Genomic DNA, 19,875 nt, shown 5'->3' on the forward strand with positions numbered 1-19,875 from the left:
AGGAAGATGAAGATGAACTCTCTCTCTGGAATAATCTGCTCTCTCTGATTTGGCTTCTTAGCGACACAGAATGAAAACAAGAGCTTTCTGTTGAAACCTTGAGTTCAGTCAGAACAAAAACATGTTCTCATGAAGCCTCTAATGACCTTTATGATATCAGGACGTCTGGGTTTATGTTGATTTGACGGCTGTGGAATTGTCCCTAAATAGACACGGGGTCATTGAAAGAGCTTGAATTTTGTGCAAGGAACAAGTGACGTTGATATTAAGTTTTAGGCCACACCCCCTGTGCATGATACTTCATAAATGCTGAAGAGTTTCCCTGACGAGTACCTGGAAGATGACGAGGAACAGGTTCTTCTGTTCGCTCTGAGCCGACTCCACTTTCTCCTGTAGCCTCTCGATCTGTTCCTCCAGTTGACCGTCCTCGTCCTCGCTGTTCTTGTCCATTTCCTCCTCGTCGCCGCTGTCCCTCTGTCAAGTGAACAAACACAGATATAACCTTTGTGTTTCAGTGTTTGCAGAGTGAGTACGTGAACAAAACTGAACAAAAATAATGTCGTCACCCTCTTATGCTGCTGCTTCTCCAGCTTGTCCTTGGCCTCCTCCAGCTCCTTCTGGATCTTCTGGACGTGTTTGTTCATCTTTCGAATCGTCGAGTGCAAAATCTCCCAGATGTAAAGTCTACATTAAGTTCAAAAGATTGTAATTAGAGCTGAAACAATCCATCGATTATTAATCGATTACTAAATTATTTACTACAACTATTTTGTAGTGCTGGACACTAGGTTAACGCAAGATGCGTTTCCATGACGATTGACCGGAAAATTTTTAAGTGCCGCATCATCGGAGTCCAGGCACCGTTTAACATTAGCTCCATTAGCTGCATTAGCTACCTTTAGCGATGTTAGCACGCCTACAGTGGAACTGGAGCGGTCTGTTTATTAAAGGGAAAGAGCAGCACTACAAATGACCAGCGTACCTGTGTAACTGTTTATGTGTGTCTGTTTTTAAAGTTTAGTTTACTTTAGAGACTCATTTTAACAATCGAGTCACGTAAACATGACGTCACACGTGTCTTTTTCCGGTCGGTCGTCAAGGAAACGCGTTAACGTTGACGCCGTTAACGCACGTTAACACGCCCAGGACTACTATTTTGATAATCGATTCATCAATTCGAAGCTTTTTTTCATGATTAAAACAAGATTTCTGATTGTTTTAGCATTCCTTTCATTCAGATTCACTGCAGTGACACAGAGTGACCACACGAGGCAGCAGTGGACCAGCAGCTCTTGTGTCCCCCGTGGGGTTTGGTTGAGAAGAGAAGGCACACTTTACATTCTTGACACTACGTTCACATACATTTATCAAATATTTATACCTGGTGAACTCGTGAGCCATGTCCTGAGAGAAAAGCCAGTTGGCGACGGCGGCGCAGTCGACGATCTGTGTCCGGATCATTTTGTCCACCAGCACCGCGATCATCTACAACAACAACAACAACAACAACACGTCTTCATATAAACAAAGTATTCCAGATGAAGCTGTAGAAAACAGAAGATAGAGGTCGCTGTTGTTCACCTGTGGGTGGTTCCTCCACACGTCGTAAATCACTTTGAGCGTGTGCAGCTTCCCCTCGTCGCTGTCGGCCAGAGTCTTCAGGATTTCATGAAACCTGGAGGAAGAGGACGACGATGGAGGTGAGTCTGGATTCACAATCACCATTTCTACAACAGCTTATTTATTCATTTAATGCAGATATGTGTATATAAATCAGTGTATATCAAGCTAAGATTTTGAGGAAAGTCAGTTCACTGTCAAAGTGCATCAGGGAAAATGGATAATTTCCCAAATTTCAAAAATTCATTAAAAATATTCCTTAAGAGGTTTGCAAATATTTTCAACAGATCCTTGTTCAGGGTGATGTTGACTATTATGATGGTAAATTTCAAGTCATTCTGAGATACTTTTTGTTTTAGAGACTAAACTCAGCTCACTGTCAAAGTGCTAATGGAGCTAAAGGGTGAACGTACTTAGCGAGGGCGCTGAAGGAGTGGCTGAAGGATTTGGCAGCGAGGTGGAGAAGAGTCTGCAGGAAGACGTCGATCTTCAGAGGGTTGAAGCTCTCGCCTTCATCTGGAAGAAGAGAAATTAAAGGTTAGAAAAACATAAGAAAGAGGACAGAGTGGAGGTCATTTCTCCACTATTTTTCCGAGCTGGCAGGTTAACGTTTAAAAAATATGAGGGAAATAAAATGACCATCGTCGTCCTCCTGGTTGGGGTTGGGCAGTTCTTTGAGGATGGTCAGGATCTCCTCGTTGGTCGCTCGGTTCTTGATGGCGTTTCCCAGAGTGATGGATAATGGGTAACCAGGTAACGAGGCTGTGGATCAGCACAGACCTTTGTTATATTTTGCACTATGGGTCCAAGAGGACTGAAATGTCCTCTGTGCTGTATGTTGTGCATGTATATCATATTTTACAATAGATAAATAAAAGATGAAGTTAATGCTGCAACACCATTCATCAGTTGAGCTTTGTTTAAATAATTCAAATAAGCTCTCTTAAATATAAATATAATATATTCACCTATTTTTTGCTTCATCTATCTATAAAGCAAGTGGCATCTGTGTGTGTGTCTGTGACAGTGTTATCTCACTGACCGTTAGTCAGATTGCCCTAGAAATGTGGCTATGGTTTGAGCATGAACCGATTGTGTGCATCTTTGAGTTTCACAGTTTTTGTAAGTAATTTAAATTTTCACTGATTTTATCATGCTGCACCAGACAGACAGAGGCTCATCAGCAAAAGAAAGTCACTGTCAAAGTGCATCAGGACAAAATGGATCATTTCCTGATATTCAAAAATTCATTAAAATTATTCCTTAAGAGGTTTTCAAATATTTTCAACAGATCCTGGTTCAGAGTGATGCCGACTATTATGATGGTAAATTTCAAGTCATTCCGAGATACTTTTTTTTTTTACAGATGAGCCACTGCCTGCCTGGTGCAGCCTGATAAATCAGTGAAAATAAAATTCCTTCAAAAAACTATGTAAATCAAGGATTCACACCATCTGGTCATGCTCAACACATATCTAAAGTCTTAAGGCAATCTGACTAATATGCCTGTCAGAGACGGACAGAAAGACACACAGTCGCAACTTGCTTTATAGATAGATTTTCACAATCGTGTTGGTTATTTTCTCGATTAAGTACTTGATTGGTGCCTAAAATAGTTGAAAACGTTAATCAGTGTTTCCAAAACCTCTAAAATGTCTTATGTCCACAAACCAAATGAGTCCGTTTTAAAAAAACAGAGGATGCAAAAAAACACTGTGTGTGATGTGTATGAATATAAAATGTGAAGCTTCTTACATGCAGCCTCGTCTAAGTACTTGTATATAAAGATGGGTTCAGCAGGGACCAGAGCTGAGAAGGTGGATGGGACGATGTCCACCATCCGCTGATGGTACGAGAGTCTGTGAAGAAATACAGACAAAATATAAAATTACTCATTAAAAATACATTTATGTTTTTTTTAAAAAGATAATAAGGGAAAACATGACATTATTTTCACATAAAGGTATTTGTGATAAACGGTGTTGTACCTCATAGATTTCTCCAGAACTTCTTTCACAAACTTGGGCTTGGGTTTGTCCAGATCCACGGCCAAACAGTCGGACCTTTACCAGGACACACGATCACATGATCACATCTTTTAAATCTATCTGTAGTTATCTATAACATTTGCCATTTCCCAAAACTTTCTATACGAGGAACCACTTTTTCAAATATTGCAATTAAAGATGATTATAAATCCACAACTTCATTGAAAACTATTTTGGAAATCAATCAATCAGTTTAAGTTCTCTCTGGTTTTACAGCATCTAAAATGTGAATGTTTACTGCTACATTTAACATGGAAGACATTAAATCTGAAATATTTTGTTTTGTGAACCAAAAAAAACAAGTCGACGAATTCTTGACACAAATCACAATATCAATCACGGCAAGAGCAAATTAATGTACACTACCGTTTGGGGTCACTTAGAAATGTCCTTATACCATTAAATGAATCATAAATACACTCTATACATTGTTAATGTGGTAAACGACTATTCTAGCTGCAAACATCTGTTTTTTAAAGGAATATGTACATAGGTGTATAGAGGATGATTAGATATAGATGATTGGATGATTAGAAAACCCTTGTGCAATGATGTTAGCACAGCTGAAAACTGTTTTATTTTGAATACAAATCATTATTTCTAATCTTGTCAATGTCTTGACTAGATTTTCTATTCATTTTGCAACTAATGGAAAACACAACAAAAATGATCAAGGTGTCACCAAACTTTTGAACTGTAGTGTACACTAATAATGTACATTAATATACAACTAATATATAGTGACTAATTAACAGCCATATCTTTAACACTTTAACTTGGGGAATCACTCACCAGTCGTCCCAGCTCCATCGAAACTGGAAGTTGCTCAAATGATGAGAAAACCAGTTTATTAGTCTGGAAAGGAAAAGAAACAAAGGTTTAAAGTGAAGAGGCGACCGTGTTAAATCACTCACAGAGGAAACAAATGTGTGTTAATGTAACAAACCTGTCTATGCAGGTGGTGTTCATGGTGTCCAGTCTCATGTACATCATCTCTGTAGCTTGAGCCAGCTGACAGCAGGCGTCAAGGTCAACTCTAAACATTCCTCGATATTGAATTTTGATGCACGTCCAGGATGGAAATGAAGTTATAAACTAACACAAACAACCAAAAGGATACGACTTGTGGCAGCGACCCTGGCTGCAGTTTGCAGAGTTCGATGAGCAGCGTGGTGTACATGACGTCGATGTGAGGCGGAGAAGGCAGCTGGAAAAGTTCCCCAAAGATCACCTGGAAAAACAAAATAAGAGAAGTGAAAATTTAAAAAAAGAAGAAGGTGTTTTTCATGCTCAAACCCATGTTTTTGAAAATCCCGTTTACCTCCACGATGTGATAGTTGAGCGGGATCTTGTTTTTCCCTGGATAACTGAGTAACTGGGCAGCACTGACGATGTTGATGACAGAAAAACAAGACCAGTTTAAAACACTTCAGCCTGTGTTTTCATATGTTTTTAAAAAGAACGTCCAGCCCAGTGTTGCTGCTCACCATGTTTTTCTCTCCTTCCAGTGAGTCCTGATGATGTTGTGCAGGTTTTCTTCGATGACATATCTCTCCACAGAATGACTGCCGGGCATAACAGGACCCTGAGAGTGAAGAGAAGATGAACAAGGTCACGCTTTTGGACACAACAGAACCGCACATTTTTATACCACTACATCGACTTCCACCAAAAAGGACAATCACGTCTTTTAACATTTGTACACAATGACGACTAACAGGAAAAAGACGCGTGTGACGCCATGTTTACGTGCCACGGCACCGGAGTCCAGGCACCGTTTAGCTCTGTTAGCGATACGAAAAGAGCAGCGCTACAAATAACCAGCGTACCTGTGCCTCTGTTTTTAAAGGTTAGCGTTACTTTAGAGACTCATTTTAACAATCGTGAGTCACGTAAACGCGTCTTTCTGACATTTTATGGAACAAACGATTCATTGAGAAAATCATAGACAGATTAATTGGTTACGTTGCAGCTCTAATAAAGAGCATTCTGTGCATTTACCTCTGGTGCGTCAGTGTAGTCGAACATGCGGAAGACGACCCGAGGCATGGGGTACTGGGCGTCGGGCATGTGTCCCGGTGGAGTGAACGGCGGCAGGTTGTGCTGCAGGGCTTCACACAGGACGCTGTCGAAGGCGATGTACGGACGAAGGATGTGACGCTCCTGCCAGCGATCTTTCTTTAGCTTCTGAATCTGAGCCCACAGACAGTCCAGATACTGAGGAGAAAAGACAAGAGTCACTCGTGGTTATTTACCCTGAAGCACAGATGGAAAGAAGGTAAAAAAGAAAGTTTGTACAGGAAAGAGAAAAAATGATGTGATTTTTCTTGCCATATCTCGACTCTCGGTTCACCTATTCAACAATGCCGTGTTTATGTAAAACTTGTTTTACAAGGAAGATTAAACGTTCTGCTTGTGTGTAAATAAGCCTTAAAATAGAGTGTCGTCTGTCTCTCACCTCTTCTTGAGGATGAGGCTTCTCTGCTGTCCACACCTGCAGCATTGGGACATGAGTCTTCACTCTCCTCCTGCAAATGAAGACAGGAGAATGAATGAAGAACTAAATGAGTAAACGGAAGGAAGAAAAGACAAAGCCAGAGAAGGACATGGGTCATACTTGAGGTAACCTTCCACCTGGCTGAGGAGGCGGTCCATCTCAACATCCTTCTTCTCGTACAGTTCCTTACCGACCCAGGGCAAACAGCAGAGGACGACGTACACGAACCAGTCTGATCGAACCTGAGGACACACACACAAACAACAGTTCGAGCTGTTGTTAAGAGCTCCACCACTGGAGCAGACTCCAGCTGTGAGGCTGCAGTACCACTGACAGAGAGGAAGAGGGAGACAGAGAGCAGGACTGTGGCTAAACCAGCTCTGTGCTTGTATCAAGAAAATGTCGCTTCCCTCCCTTTGTTTGTTAAACTAGTGATTTGATACCAAGAGTGTTTGCATTTATCAAGAGGAAAAGGGCAACCAAAACATTGAATTACCTCCTCCTCCTCTTGTCTCCTTACATACAACCATTTTAGGATGAATTTATTTCTCCCTTATTCTGATTATGTTCATATTATTGAACTCACCTGTGGTACGTCTTCCTCTTGGGTAACACTGACAAAGTTTTCAAACATGGCCACCATGGACGGAGCCGCGATCACGTGACAGTTGACCAAGTCAGACAAAAACCGCACCTGCAAGGAGAAGAGTTTGAGACATTTAAATACCAATTAAGAACATGTTTATAGACAAATTCCTCATTGAATTAAGACTTAATAAGGATCCAAAGGAAGCCTGTAGCACAAAATACAATTACCAGATAAACCGCTTCATTGTACAAGTTGTTTTTCAGCGTCTCCTTGAGTTGTCTGATCATGGCCTCGACAAACTCGCCTCCGAAGTTGTAGTTTCTGGCGTTGAGGAGGCCGACCAGAGTCGTGTAGACGGTCAGCTTCTCGGGGAGGAGGCGGGCGCTGACAGCAAAAGACAATTCACTCTGTTAACGTGTAACATGTAGGACTCACTTTTATAACAACGATAACGTGTATCTGTAACTTACACAGAACATAAAATGCGCAGGATTTTGCTTTTGTAGTTTGGAAGATCTGCCTCCAGGACACCTGCGAGGCCTTCCAGGTTGCTCTCCAGAGACGCTGTGCTCTGTCAAGACAAATGTAGAAACTGGGTTTAAATAAAATGCAATGAACAAAATGTCATTATAAGAAAAGCAGTGTCCCAGTGATACATAGTTCACTGCAGAATGTTTGAATCGGTTTGTGTTGAAGCATTAAATTCCTACTTATTAGTTGGAAATGATGCACCGGTTATTCCATTTTCTTTATTATTATTATTATTATCTCATGATTTCCCTTTTTTTGGCTGCCATCATGAGCTTTTTCAGCAGATTTACACACACACACACACACACACGAGTGTGTGCAGCTATTCCTCTTAGTAAACTGTATCGATGGTTAAGCCTGTACAATTGATGATCCCTAAACTTAACCATAACCAGTTAATGTCTAACCTAAGCCCACAATTTAAATCTTACCCCTAAACTTCCTCAGATATTCTGATGTATTTGATTCAGACCAAGGTCAGAAAGTAATCTTGCTCTTCCTCCTATTTTGTTTTTAGACGATTTCAACAACTCAAAGAGGCACAAAGATGGTGGTTTCGTAATAACAAAGATAACAAGGAAACAATGGGTGGGAAATGCTGACTCTGCATTAAAACTATTGACGTGTAATTATCGCCGGTCAAACTTCTTACCTTCTCCCCCACGCGACATATCAGTGACTCCAGACGATCTTCAATCTCAATCGGCTCCGATGTTCTTCTTCTTTTATGAGCCTGGCCTCCTGGAACATTCAGAGAGTTGTGACATAATCACAGTGAGTGGAAAGGAAAGTCGGTAACATTTATCATAAACGTTAGGCACATGTACATTTAACTCATTGGCTGCCAGTCATTTTCAGCACAGAACTGCCAAGCGTTTTACGGCATTTTGACTGATTTTCCAAGACCCACAAAACAGTGTGCTCTATGACAATGTAAACACCGAAACTACCAAAAGAAAGAGTAGATTCTCTTCTTTCATCAGACGTCATTGGCAGTGAACTGTTGTATTTGAATTGACGCCATTGGCAGCCAAGGTTAAAAGACTATTATAAAAGTGAAACTTCTTTACACACAAACGTTAGTTGAATATAAAAATATAATGCATGATTTGGGGCTGATTTAGTTCACTATCAATAAAACAGATGTTCAACGTATACACAGAGTTTAAGCATGGTCCATGCACACTTTAAGACACAAAAATAACTGAATGTTTTACCTCAGATTTGTGAAATGTTTCCCCGTGTTTATCCAAGTTTCCCTCAATAGCATCGTCTAAATTATCATTAGTTCGTCTAATGTGCTGGTCGATTGGTTGTTCCCCCAATGTTTTTATCATGTGAATCAATTTGAGTTGAGCGGGATAATGTCAGAGAAAGCTACTTTAATGGCACTTTTCCACTATACAGTTATGGCACGGCTCGACTCCACTCTACTAAATTTTTTAAAAGTACCTTCTCTGAGGTTCCAAGCAAGCGGACGCGAAACTAAACGTGATGTAAACAAACTGCCAGCTACTGATTGGTCAGAGAGTGTGACGTCCAACACAAGAATCAAACAAAAACAATGCCGAACTTTACGTATATCATTTTAAAAGACTTTAAGAAATCCGGCTGTCTGGTGTATGACAGCACTGCCGAAAGCTGGCGATAGTGTGCCAAATCTGTGTCAGATGTGGTCATGCAGGCAGTACTGAACTACTATAATGAACTCATTCTAATGATTCAGTACACATCATCACTAGTTTGTGTGTTTGTGTCACATAAAGCACTGTGTTGTGGCAGTTTTGTGGAGCCGTGCTATGAAGATTCCGCCCCCATTCATACACCACAGTAGTAGAAGTTATGGAAAATGACCCAAACCGCGTCGAGTCACGCCATGCTACAAACCGTATAGTGGAAAGGCGTCGTAAGAGATGGCTCCATCCATGTAGAAAACAGTCTTTAAGCACTTTGCTCTCTACGTTGTGAATAAATGGAGACATCCAGCACTTTTAACTTTTCACCTACATTTTGTTTTCTTCAGCTGGACAGTTATCTTTATATGATTGTCCTGCAATATACCGACTACCACAGAATCGTTGTATTGTGACTTTATTGGTATAGTGAGGTACCCTCTGATCACAAACCCTAGTAAATACTGGTCATTGTTGAAGTTATATTCATCAGCTATACCTACGTGGATTGTCGTGGAAAACCTAACACAATAAAGGAGATGCGTTGACTTAGTTCGGTTCTCAGGAGCTGCTGGTTACCGCCCCCATTACAACTTCACACCGGCTAACCGTAAGACACCGGGTCGATTAAATTCCTACAATTCGCGCTTTGGTCACATTTGAAGCCACTTAAACGCAAACAAATATCAGTTTATGTCGATTAGTCGGTGGTTTTACGCGAGTAAGTGCGACAAAACCCAAACTACGCCTCGTAAAAAGAACGTACGCATAAACGCAGCACGCTAAAGCTGAACACGCTAACATTAGCCGTTAGCAGCTAGTGTGTGGACACACACATGTAGCTCACTCTTACCGTCATTCTCGTCGCTGTGTCGCCTCCGGGACATGTTTTCACTCCACTACGATGTGGACACAAACACAAAAAGGTCAATAATCGATGTGAAATGTGAGCGTGAGCCGGATGAACGAGCTTCGGGACGCTTCAGTCTGGAAGCTAGGCTGCTACAGAAGCAGGAAAATAAAAGCGGTCCGATTCAACTGAAACACTTCCGGGGTCAACCGGAACTTGAAGCAGCACTGTTTATTTTTGCCACAGGATTTTTTTTTTTGTCGCCTCTTAACAGAAGGTTCGATTCTCCAGATGCTACGAAACAGGTGCCGAAGTGTTATTGAGCAACGTATTGAACTTAAAATTGTTCGTCACGACTCGTCAGAGATTGGAAATATCATTTTTATTCATGCGGAGAAAAAAAGTTGGTCGACATGAGGCTAATCCGGCGGCTACTTGAGTTTGGACGAGACTAACTTGATATATATCCTGTAGCTAAACCAAAGACACTTTAGTGGACTGTTAATACATTTATAATATTATTTAAAACAAGAGAATGGAAGCAGCAGCGGATCTTTCTGGCTCTGAGTTGTTGGACTTGGAAGTGGACTCGTTCACATGTGACACGTTAAAGCAGGAGAAGCAACTTCCTGCTCCACTGAGGAGATTCTACAACTTCTGCAGGAGGAAGGTGAGAGAAAACAACACTGTTGACCTTTGATTACATCATTAAACACAGATGAGCTGTGTCTTTGTTTTTGATGAGATTTTAGCACAAATACAGATTGAAGAGGGTTCCTAGGGTCATAATAACACGTAGAAAACAAAATATCAAGAAGCATTTCTGTATTAAAGAAAGCCAAATGGGTTCTGGATAACAAATCATTACATACACTATACTGTTCCATAGTTTTACCATATTTAAATTGCTGTATTGTACTGTACTGCCTACTTTACTATCTTATTAATCTGTTTTTTCCCTACACAGTCATTCGCTGCCTTTGTGGAATCCAAGAGGGACGGCGGTCAGGACGAAGGAAGCTCGTCGTGGCGTTGTTGTGGCCAAACCTTTGAGGAACACACAGTTTTTCACAAACACGTGGCCAGAAATCACAGCAGTGAAATAAAGCAGCTCACGCAGACCTCGTACGAGCGTCTGTTAAACCAGGAAGAACCCGACGCTCTGCAGCCACGACGGCTCAAAGACGAGGCAGTGGACATTTCTGTGTGGATACCAGACACCAGTCACATCTCTGAGGAGCAGCTTCAGAAGTACTTTGTAGTGTTTTAAAGTCAATATCCATCTTATATTTACGTGTAAATGATAAAAAATAAATTGTTTTGTTTTCCTGCAGCGGTCCAGGAAAGGTTATCCTCTATTATCTCTACTGTAAAGTGGAGGATCCACATGTCATCTGTGCTTGGCAGAAAGCTTTGTGTGAAAAGCTCCACTTAACCGGCAAGGTGAGCACATGAGGTTTTATCGTCTTTCCTAATGTTTTTAATCTAAGAGCCGCTTTTTCACCAACATTTCTGGGAACTTTTATTACCAGGAACTTACTGTGTTTACCTGGGAAAAAGAGAATTCCCAGTAATCTGCGTGGGTTTGTGTTTCTACCTCCTCCTCAGTAAAAATACGCTATTTTATTTGTGCTGATGTTGTTTACAGGCAGAGTGAAATTTTGACATGGTTGAAAAAAATTGCGCCATACATTATCCACCTGTACTCTGTGACTACTGTAGTCACCTTTACAATTTGTGTTGTGTTTTCCATTAAAAGTCACACTTTTATTCATCAAAATAGTTGCAAAATGAATAGAAAATATAGTCAAGACATTGACAAGATTAGAAATAATGATTTTTAAGAACCAGCAGAACTGTTTTCAGCTGTGCTAACATCATTGCACAAGGGTTTTCAAGGGTTTTCTAATCATCCAATAGTCTCTAACACCATTAGCAAACACAATGTACCATTAGAACAGTGGAAATGGGCCTCTATACACCTATGTACATATTCCATTAAAAACCAGACGTTTGCAGCTAGAATAGTCGTTTACCACATTAAGTGGTCGTGCTTTTCCTTCAAAAATAAGGAAATTTCTAAACGTTTGCATGGTAGTGTATATTTGAAAACTATTGAAGAAATCAAGTCAAGTTTTGAGAACTTCCTAAGAGATGAATCGTCATGTCGTTAAGTGTAAAGTGTTAAAAATGGCAGGAAACTGTCTCGTTCAGGTGAGGGTGGCGACCGAAGGCATCAACGGGACGGTGGGCGGCACCGACGTGGCCACGGGCATTTACATCGATGCCATGCGTCTGCATCCTCTCTTCAGGATGGACCGAGAGGATTTTAAGGTAAAAAAAAAAACAACAACCAACCAATTATCAAGCAAAACAAATATTCAATATTCAATATTTCCCCCTGCAGACAAGTGAAGGTGGTGCAGAGTGTTTCACAGATTTAAAGGTCGGAGTCTTTAAAGAAATTGTCCCAATGGGAGTTGACCCTGATGTCGTCTCCTACCACTCAGCAGGTACTGCTGTGTTTTTGTATTCTTGCAAAAGTAATATGTATTTATTTACAACGTGTACAAAAAGCCAAGGATCATTTAAAGCTGTACATTCATATTAATTTGAATTGTATTAGTGACAAAACAAACACATAAATGTGCGATTGTGTTGATAAATCCTCAGGAGTTCACCTGGAGCCGGAGGAGTTCCACAAAGAAGTGGACGCTCTTTTGACTACAAAGGATTTGTGCGACGACACCGTCCTTCTGGACTGTCGCAACTTTTACGAGAGCAAGATTGTAAGTAATATTAATTAATTATTGTCGTGTATCATCACGGTAATTATTTGGATTTATCAACGAGATCTTTTCTCCTCAAATGTTTTCTGTCACATATATAAACTGTGAAACATTAACAGAGACACAGAGAGGAGCTGACTCGGCTAAATCAGGATTGTATGGATTTATTTGACAATGGTTTGAATGAAGAGAATAATTGTTTATATATAAACGTGTATATGAATGAAAATGAGTAAAATAAAAAATCTCCATACCCTCGGATATCGCGAATCATATCGCAATCGCAATTCCTGTCAAAATAATCGCAATTAGATTCAAAATCATTCAGCCTTATTAAATTTGTTGATTCTTTTATTTATTTCTTTGTCTGCTATTCCTTCCAGGGTCAGTTCACTCAGTGTCTGGCTCCAAACATCCGTAAGTTCAGCTACTTCCCGGACTACGTCGACCAGAACCTGGAACTGTTCCGGGACAAAAAGGTTCTGATGTACTGCACAGGAGGGATCCGCTGTGAGCGCGGCTCTGCTTACCTTCGCTCAAAAGTAAGACGCCCTGTCTTAACAACGCTGTTTCACTGTGTGCACAAAAGTGTTGTTGGGTAAACATCCGTCCTGTGTTTGCAGGACGTGTGTAAAGAGGTTTACCAGCTCAAAGGTGGAATCCACAAATATCTGGAGTGTTTCCCCGACGGATTCTATCGCGGAAAACTTTTTGTCTTTGACGAGCGTTACACCATCTCCTCCAACGCTGATGTCATCTCAGGTTTGTTTTATTATTATGAAATGGACGGTGACTCCGCCCCCTTCTACACCACATGATCACATTATTTCCCATGGGAACAAATTTGTCTTACATTTTCTAGTTTTCCTGTTGAGATTATTATTTTTGCGCTCATTCTTGAGAGGGTTAACGTGCATAAAAACTCTTGAAATTTAGCACAGAGGTCGGGTCGGTGAAAAATGTGATGTTGGATTCGGGCACAAACCCATCCGTGGCTCTATAGCGCCCCCAGAAGTCAGGTCATGGTCAGAAAAGAAATATGCTGAGTTTCTCAGGCTTAGGTCAAAGTTTCTTGAGGAAAAACCAAAATGGCTAGCCTACGCATTTGAACAAACTCTCCCTAGCATGTTTGAGCTAGCCGCGATAAACTCGATGCTCTCTACGTCAAAAGGCGTGGCCTCTGCGCTCTGATAAATTTGTTTAAATTTGTTTAAACGTTAAAATGGCAGGAAAGCTACTTTAAAATTCCGCTTTTTGAACGATTTATCTTAAACAGAACTACATTCAATTTTTATATAACCCTTTAGAAATATATACATATATATATATATTTCTAAAGGGTTATATAAACCCATAAATACTACACATTGTCCCTTTAAGTGTTTGGGTTGAAAGAACCTGAAATAATCACATGTCTGTGTTCAGACTGCAGCTACTGTGGACGACCGTGGGACTGCTACAAGCTCTGTTCCACCCAGTTCTGCTTCCAGCTGGTTCTGTCTTGTCCCAGCTGCAGACAGGACGGACACACCGCCTGCTGCCCGTCCTGTCAGACCAAAGGACAGACCCAGAGCCGGGCGTCCCCAGACACTCCACATGTCAAAGAGGAGTGCGAGTGCACCGACGGACGCCCCAGAATCCCACAGGATGTGTAGAGCGACGGTGGCTGCGATCGGACATTTGTCCCCGTTCTTACATTTATGAATGTCATGATCGTGTGAGTGCAGGGTACACACAGAATCTGTGATATTAGGCCTCATTCACAGCTGGAATTAAGATTGTGGCGTTAAAATGATTCTCCATATCATCTGTGACCAGCTCGAGCTTGCCACGTTCTTTATTCAAATACACGAAAAAACATTGTATTTGTTAGTGAGAAAAAAACAAAACTGTTTTTAACAATTCTTAACCGTGCAATTCTCTATATGCAAGGAGTGTTCAGTTATGTCATCAACCACAGTGGATTTTAATACCAGGACTGATCGGAGTCGTATTTATATTTTTTTTTAGAAGTCAAGAATACGAAACTGTATATCTGACGTCAGCTCTGTGTGTAAAAATATTCCAAAAAATAAATAATAGTGGTTTGATATCTTACACTGACGTTGTCCACTGGAAGAGATACAGTAGGTTTGACCAGAGTTTAATGCGCTTGACTGGTCACAGCAGACACACACACACACACACACCTGTGTCCAATCTCTTTTTTTTAAATAATTCATCAGAATCTGCTACATTATAATATATATATGTGCGTGTGTATATATGTATGTATGTATATATATATATATGTATGTATATATATGTATACATACATACATATGTATGTATGTGTGTGTGTGTGTTTGTATAGATATAAATGGATATATAATGTGTATGTACTGTTTATTGGCATTTATCGTGCTGCATTCACTGAAATCGGATATTGGAGTTTCGCGAGCGTAAATGTCTGCATGTATATAAATAAATTGTTAACGTACAACTACATTATAAAGCATCTTAAATATGATGACGTTACAGCCTATGTTTACATGAGCGTGTCTACTGTACTGTTTAAAGATGACACAGTCATTGGTTACGGAAGTTACTTCGCTGATGCCTGAAGTGTAAATGTCCAGTCGCACATGAAGGCACCGGAAGTCGTGCAGACTCACGTGATCATGCGCGAACGTTGGTCAGAAGAGTCATGAACTTCCTCGGGGATACGGAGCTGTTTTATCGGGTAAGAAAGATGAGATAGTGGGATAGAACTGGGCCGGAAATACGGTAAGTAATGTGTGTGTACGAGTGTATGTTGTGATGGTGGTATATTTCTGGTTCACACTCCAGAGCGGCAGGGGGCGGTAATGCACCTATAGACGGATGCCAACCGCCGTGAAATAAAACGAAAGAAGATTCTCGAACGTTGGCGCCTTTTTCGAAGTGAAAGTCGGAATGAAAGTGAGGAGACAATGGCCGACAGTTTAGCCACGAACATAGCGGATGCGTTAGAGGATTTGAAGAAAGAGGATTTTGAAAAGTTTGTTTTCCAGTTGTTACACAGTAAGCAGAAGCCCAAAGTCCTGCAGCGTGAGGTGGAAGATAAAAGTTATCTGGAAATCACAGATATCTTGGTTTCAAAGTTCACCGCGAAAAGAGCTCTGAGAGTCACTGTGACTATACTGAAGCACATTAGCTGCAACCAGGTAGCACAGGAGCTAGGTGAGTTCTGCTGTTAAGAGACGTTTAAGGACCGAGTTAACCGTGAAAAGATAAGGAACAAAGAGCACGTTTGGTTCTTTAAAGGAGAGACAGTTGGTCATTTGGTTGTTTTTGTTGGTTACAGTTTAACAGCTGTGTACTTTCACAACAGAGTTTATAGGACGACACTGAAGTTAAGCCTCAGATTCAGTATTTAAGGGGAAAGTTAAGGGTAAATAAACTTGATGCTCAGTGAGACTGTTTACACACTGGTTGTCTGTTTTTTGTGACACTTCTTGATGTGAAAACATTTTAGACATGTTAGGTAAGACATTAACCTAACATGACATCCACTGTTGTATTTGCGAAGCTTTTATTTTATTTGTGAAAATTCTAAAGGGGAGATTTCACCGTTTTTCTTTATACTCAGACCTCATTAGAACAGGTCCTGATCCAAAACCACTGTCAAATCTGGACTAGATTAATCTACAGACCCTGAAGATTCATAAAAACACACTCTCTGATTTGCGAAACCTGTATTCTATTTGTGAAAATGCATTAAAGGCACATTTCAACGTTTTTTCAGCATATAGACCACTTTGGACCAGGTCCTGATCCAAAACCACTGTACCTAGACTTCTGAAATCTGGACTAGATTAATCTACAGACCCTGAAGATTCATAAAAACACACTCTGTGATTTGTGAAACCTTTATTCTATTTGTGAACTAAAGGATTGAGCAGGAAAGAGCTTTTAAAAAAGTAGTCAGACTCATTGCAGTTCATGTGAAATAGAGTGGCTATTCTGGTATGCAATGGATGAACTTATAGTAATAGGATGCCTCAATAAGTAATACTATACCAATTTAACAACTGAATTAGCTTCATTTTTTGTAAAGTATGTCTTCAGGAGATACAATATACTGTGTGACAAATGATAAGCAGGTCTAATATTTAAACTGGATAATTGTGTAGGATCAGGATCATGACTGTAGGTGTGTGATAGGTCAGGTGATGAGCCGAATCGGAGGCTAACTTCAGCGTCGTTTGTTTTTGTTGGTTGCAGTTTAACGGTTGTGTACTTTCACAACAGAGTTTATAGGGAAGCCCAAAGTTGTCAATATTGATAATAAAATATAAGACATTCTGTGCACAGATACATTGCCTGTTAGTTTGTACATGTGTTTTATTATTTGTATACTTTTCTAGTATCACTCATTTAAATGGGAAGCTTTCATCTGTTTTGTTTCCTGAAATGACCCTCAGGGCCACCGTACATTATACATGTAGACCAGAGGTGTCAAACTCATTGTTCTTCAGGGGCCACATACAGCACAACTAGATCTCAAGTGGGCCGGACCAGTTAAATAATAGCATAATAATCTAAGAACAACAAGAACTCTGAATTCTTTTAATTTTTATTTAATGAAGTATCTTTTTACAAAACATGAAATTAATGGAAAATATGGAGTGCAATTTCACAATAATATGCCTAAATGTACCATTTCCACATCACTGGATCCATTAAGGCACAAACATTTAGTCACAGGTGTCTGGAAGTGAAAAATATTGTATTTGACATTGTCATTTTAACAAATTCATCCTTTGGGCCGGATTGGACCCTCTGTCGGGCCAGTTCTGGCCCCCGGGCCGTACGTTTGACAGCTCTGATGTAGAATCTCAATGAATCGGAATCATAAATTGAATCTTATCGTCCCAGAAACTCTCGTCCCTGTTGAAAAAAAAGTGAATTGAGTTCAACTACCAGTCATTAAGTTGTAAAAATATATATATATATATATATATACACTGTGTATATTTTATAACACCATTCTATTTTCTTTCATTTCAGTTTCAAAAACCAAAGCATTTCTAGATGTAAGTTCAGCTACACATATTGAATTTCAGAAAATCTCTTACAATGGCTCATCTTAAAAATGATGCTCACATGACTTTTCTTCATGAATGTTATTAGAGAGATGAGCCTCTTTTGAGGAAAACTCCTAATGGAAACCTGGACCTGAATCCGTCACAGGAGGCTCAGAAATGTGCTGCCGACAATTGGCATTTGAGAGCTGCTCCAGCTGGAAGACGTCCTCAGATGAAGACGCCAAAAGTGGTGGAGGATGAAGCCAAGGCTCGTGTCCGCTCTGAGGACGGCGACACGGGCAATAGCAGGCTGGTTCTCAGTCAGTTTGCGATTCAGTTTGGCAAGTACAAGGATAAAACCTTCAAATGGCTGCTGGAGAATGATCTGACGTATACTGCCAGACTGGTAGCAGAACACCAGAGGGAGCGACAAGACGACAAGAGTCAGAACTCACATATGGCCAACAAGGTAAAGACTAATGAGATGTAGATCATGTTGTATGGAGGTTAAGTAGTAGGCTGTATATTTGTGTTAGTTCCTCATACAATCACACCTCAAAATAATGTTGATGGAGCTTTATCAAAAAAAAACATTGTTTTCTTTTTATATATTTAAAGGATTCCTTGACTTCATATGCGATTGCCTACACTGACGTTTTGGAGGAAGTCAGATTTCATCGTCGTAATATAGAAGCCAAAGAGAAATCCATGAGGCCACGGCAAGCAGGAGAAGCACTTGTTGGCTTTGGTGTTCACCGAAACATGACCCTGAAGGACCTGTATGAGTCTACGATGTACGGCAAGATCAGGTAAAAACAGTCCACAAGTGAATTGCCACAAATGCTGCTGATTGTCTATCAGAAGACATGGACTGTACTAAACTACCATACTCTTCTTTATATTCTCTCTATGGGCACCATTTAAACAATCTACAGTGCATGGTCTAAAGTGTCTGGCATGAGCCCAATAAGCTACTGTGTCATTGACTTAAAGGGATAGTTCAAATTTTGGACATAAGACCTATTTTCCAACTCAGCCGGTGTGATGGAGACGTTTTCAAGAAAATTTCATTCAGTTCTTCTCGTTGCAGAGTTCACTGATGCTATGGCTAGCGCAAGTCAATGGTACCTGCTAGCATGGCATTAGAAACACTCATACCGACTCCACAGTGCACCTGAGGCAAATCGATTGTAACGGCAGACTATTGATGTACATATCTGTGTTGATAGAATGTTTGAAATAAAACTAACCTCGCATTGCATTAATTTTTGAGGGACTACTTTCTCAGCATTCTGCTGCTGAGACATAAATCCTTCAAATTGCAAGGTTGGTTTTATTTCAAACATTCTATCAACACAGATATGTACATCAATAGTCTGCCGTTACAATTGATTTGCCTCAGGTGCACTGTGGAGTCAGTATGAGTGTTTTTAATGCCATGCTAACTTGTATCATTGACTGCTAACTCAGCAACTAGAAGAACTGAATGAAATTTCTTGAAAATGTCTCCATCACACCGGCTGAGTTGGAAAATAGGTCTTATGTTCAAAATTCCCAACTATCACTTTAAACCATGTTTTAACCTGTGGCGTTCTGCTGCCTCTACATAACATGTGCCAACAGCACACATGTCCACAACTCATTTTCACACCAACAGAAGTGCAAGTGCACTTGCTAGCGACACAAAGTGTAATCCTTATGTGAAAATGCCAACACTAACCACTTTAATTGGAAAAGAACAATGACACTGGTGTCACTTTGTTCTAGGTGTAAGATACTCTGTCTTTCTCACACAGCTATGTGCAGTTCCTCCGAGACAAAAAGTCCACTTGTGAGAAAGGTTCACTAATGGAGGACGCCATCAAATACATTTTGAAGCGTGACCAGTCCAGGAAGAGACTGAGAAAGAAGAAACAGACCGAGAGCACCAGGAAAACAAGGTATTTGTTATATTCTAGAGCTGAGGTGTGCTAATGGCGCTAAAGGAGCTAATGCATCTAACTGGTAAACGGTGCCTGGACTCCAGTGTCGCGGCACGTAATCTGGTCAGTCGTCATGGAAACTCATCTAGTGCCCAGAACTAATGTTTTTATATTTTTCTCACTCCACTGCTTCCTGTTTTCTGTCTCTCTTGCAGAACTTAAGGGTGAATTGAAGAAGATCCTTGAAGAAAACTCATGTGTCGCTGCTTTAGCTCCACTTTGTCCCGGGTTTTCTTCTTTTCCTTTAA

At 40.4% G+C, this 19,875-nt stretch overlaps 3 protein-coding genes across 3 annotated transcripts in view; 2 read left to right on the plus strand and 1 right to left on the minus strand.

The window, feature by feature from the left end:
• The window catches only part of ncbp1 (nuclear cap binding protein subunit 1), a 12,394-nt gene extending 2,461 nt beyond the window's left edge, over window positions 1-9,933 (minus strand). The window contains exons 1-21 of the mRNA XM_083891571.1: window positions 9,812-9,933; window positions 7,938-8,026; window positions 7,225-7,325; window positions 6,982-7,138; window positions 6,752-6,859; window positions 6,286-6,407; window positions 6,127-6,196; window positions 5,670-5,885; window positions 5,156-5,253; window positions 4,990-5,053; window positions 4,789-4,899; window positions 4,615-4,679; window positions 4,461-4,523; window positions 3,609-3,683; window positions 3,376-3,479; window positions 2,260-2,382; window positions 2,034-2,136; window positions 1,582-1,675; window positions 1,382-1,485; window positions 567-684; window positions 334-474 (exon numbers count right to left, since the gene is read on the minus strand). Coding sequence (XP_083747697.1) covers window positions 334-474; window positions 567-684; window positions 1,382-1,485; window positions 1,582-1,675; window positions 2,034-2,136; window positions 2,260-2,382; window positions 3,376-3,479; window positions 3,609-3,683; window positions 4,461-4,523; window positions 4,615-4,679; window positions 4,789-4,899; window positions 4,990-5,053; window positions 5,156-5,253; window positions 5,670-5,885; window positions 6,127-6,196; window positions 6,286-6,407; window positions 6,752-6,859; window positions 6,982-7,138; window positions 7,225-7,325; window positions 7,938-8,026; window positions 9,812-9,845 — 2,160 coding nt within the window. The 5' untranslated portion in view covers window positions 9,846-9,933. The remainder of the gene's footprint in view (window positions 1-333; window positions 475-566; window positions 685-1,381; window positions 1,486-1,581; window positions 1,676-2,033; window positions 2,137-2,259; window positions 2,383-3,375; window positions 3,480-3,608; window positions 3,684-4,460; window positions 4,524-4,614; window positions 4,680-4,788; window positions 4,900-4,989; window positions 5,054-5,155; window positions 5,254-5,669; window positions 5,886-6,126; window positions 6,197-6,285; window positions 6,408-6,751; window positions 6,860-6,981; window positions 7,139-7,224; window positions 7,326-7,937; window positions 8,027-9,811) is intronic.
• A 410-nt stretch (window positions 9,934-10,343) lies between these two features.
• tstd2 (thiosulfate sulfurtransferase like domain containing 2) lies at window positions 10,344-14,629 on the plus strand (the record flags this gene model as incomplete). The annotated part of the gene is made up of 9 exons (XM_083891370.1): window positions 10,344-10,478; window positions 10,776-11,059; window positions 11,143-11,251; window positions 12,023-12,142; window positions 12,216-12,321; window positions 12,482-12,597; window positions 12,981-13,139; window positions 13,221-13,359; window positions 14,023-14,629. 9 exons carry the CDS (start codon window positions 10,344-10,346, stop codon window positions 14,250-14,252), a joined length of 1,398 nt encoding a protein of 465 aa, XP_083747496.1. The 3' UTR covers window positions 14,253-14,629.
• A 638-nt stretch (window positions 14,630-15,267) lies between these two features.
• On the plus strand, window positions 15,268-19,789 carry LOC310928731 (uncharacterized protein; the record flags this gene model as incomplete). Its single annotated transcript, XM_083891371.1, has 6 exons — window positions 15,268-15,319; window positions 17,629-17,654; window positions 17,752-18,114; window positions 18,264-18,454; window positions 19,442-19,585; window positions 19,783-19,789. Exons 3-6 carry the CDS (start codon window positions 17,878-17,880, stop codon window positions 19,787-19,789), a joined length of 579 nt encoding a protein of 192 aa, XP_083747497.1. The 5' UTR covers window positions 15,268-15,319; window positions 17,629-17,654; window positions 17,752-17,877.
• Between the last annotated feature and the right edge of the window lie 86 nt (window positions 19,790-19,875).

This window comes from Microchirus variegatus, assembly GCF_963457635.1.
Source record: "Microchirus variegatus genome assembly, chromosome: 6".
In the NCBI taxonomy this organism is placed as follows: Eukaryota; Metazoa; Chordata; class Actinopteri; order Pleuronectiformes; family Soleidae; genus Microchirus; species Microchirus variegatus.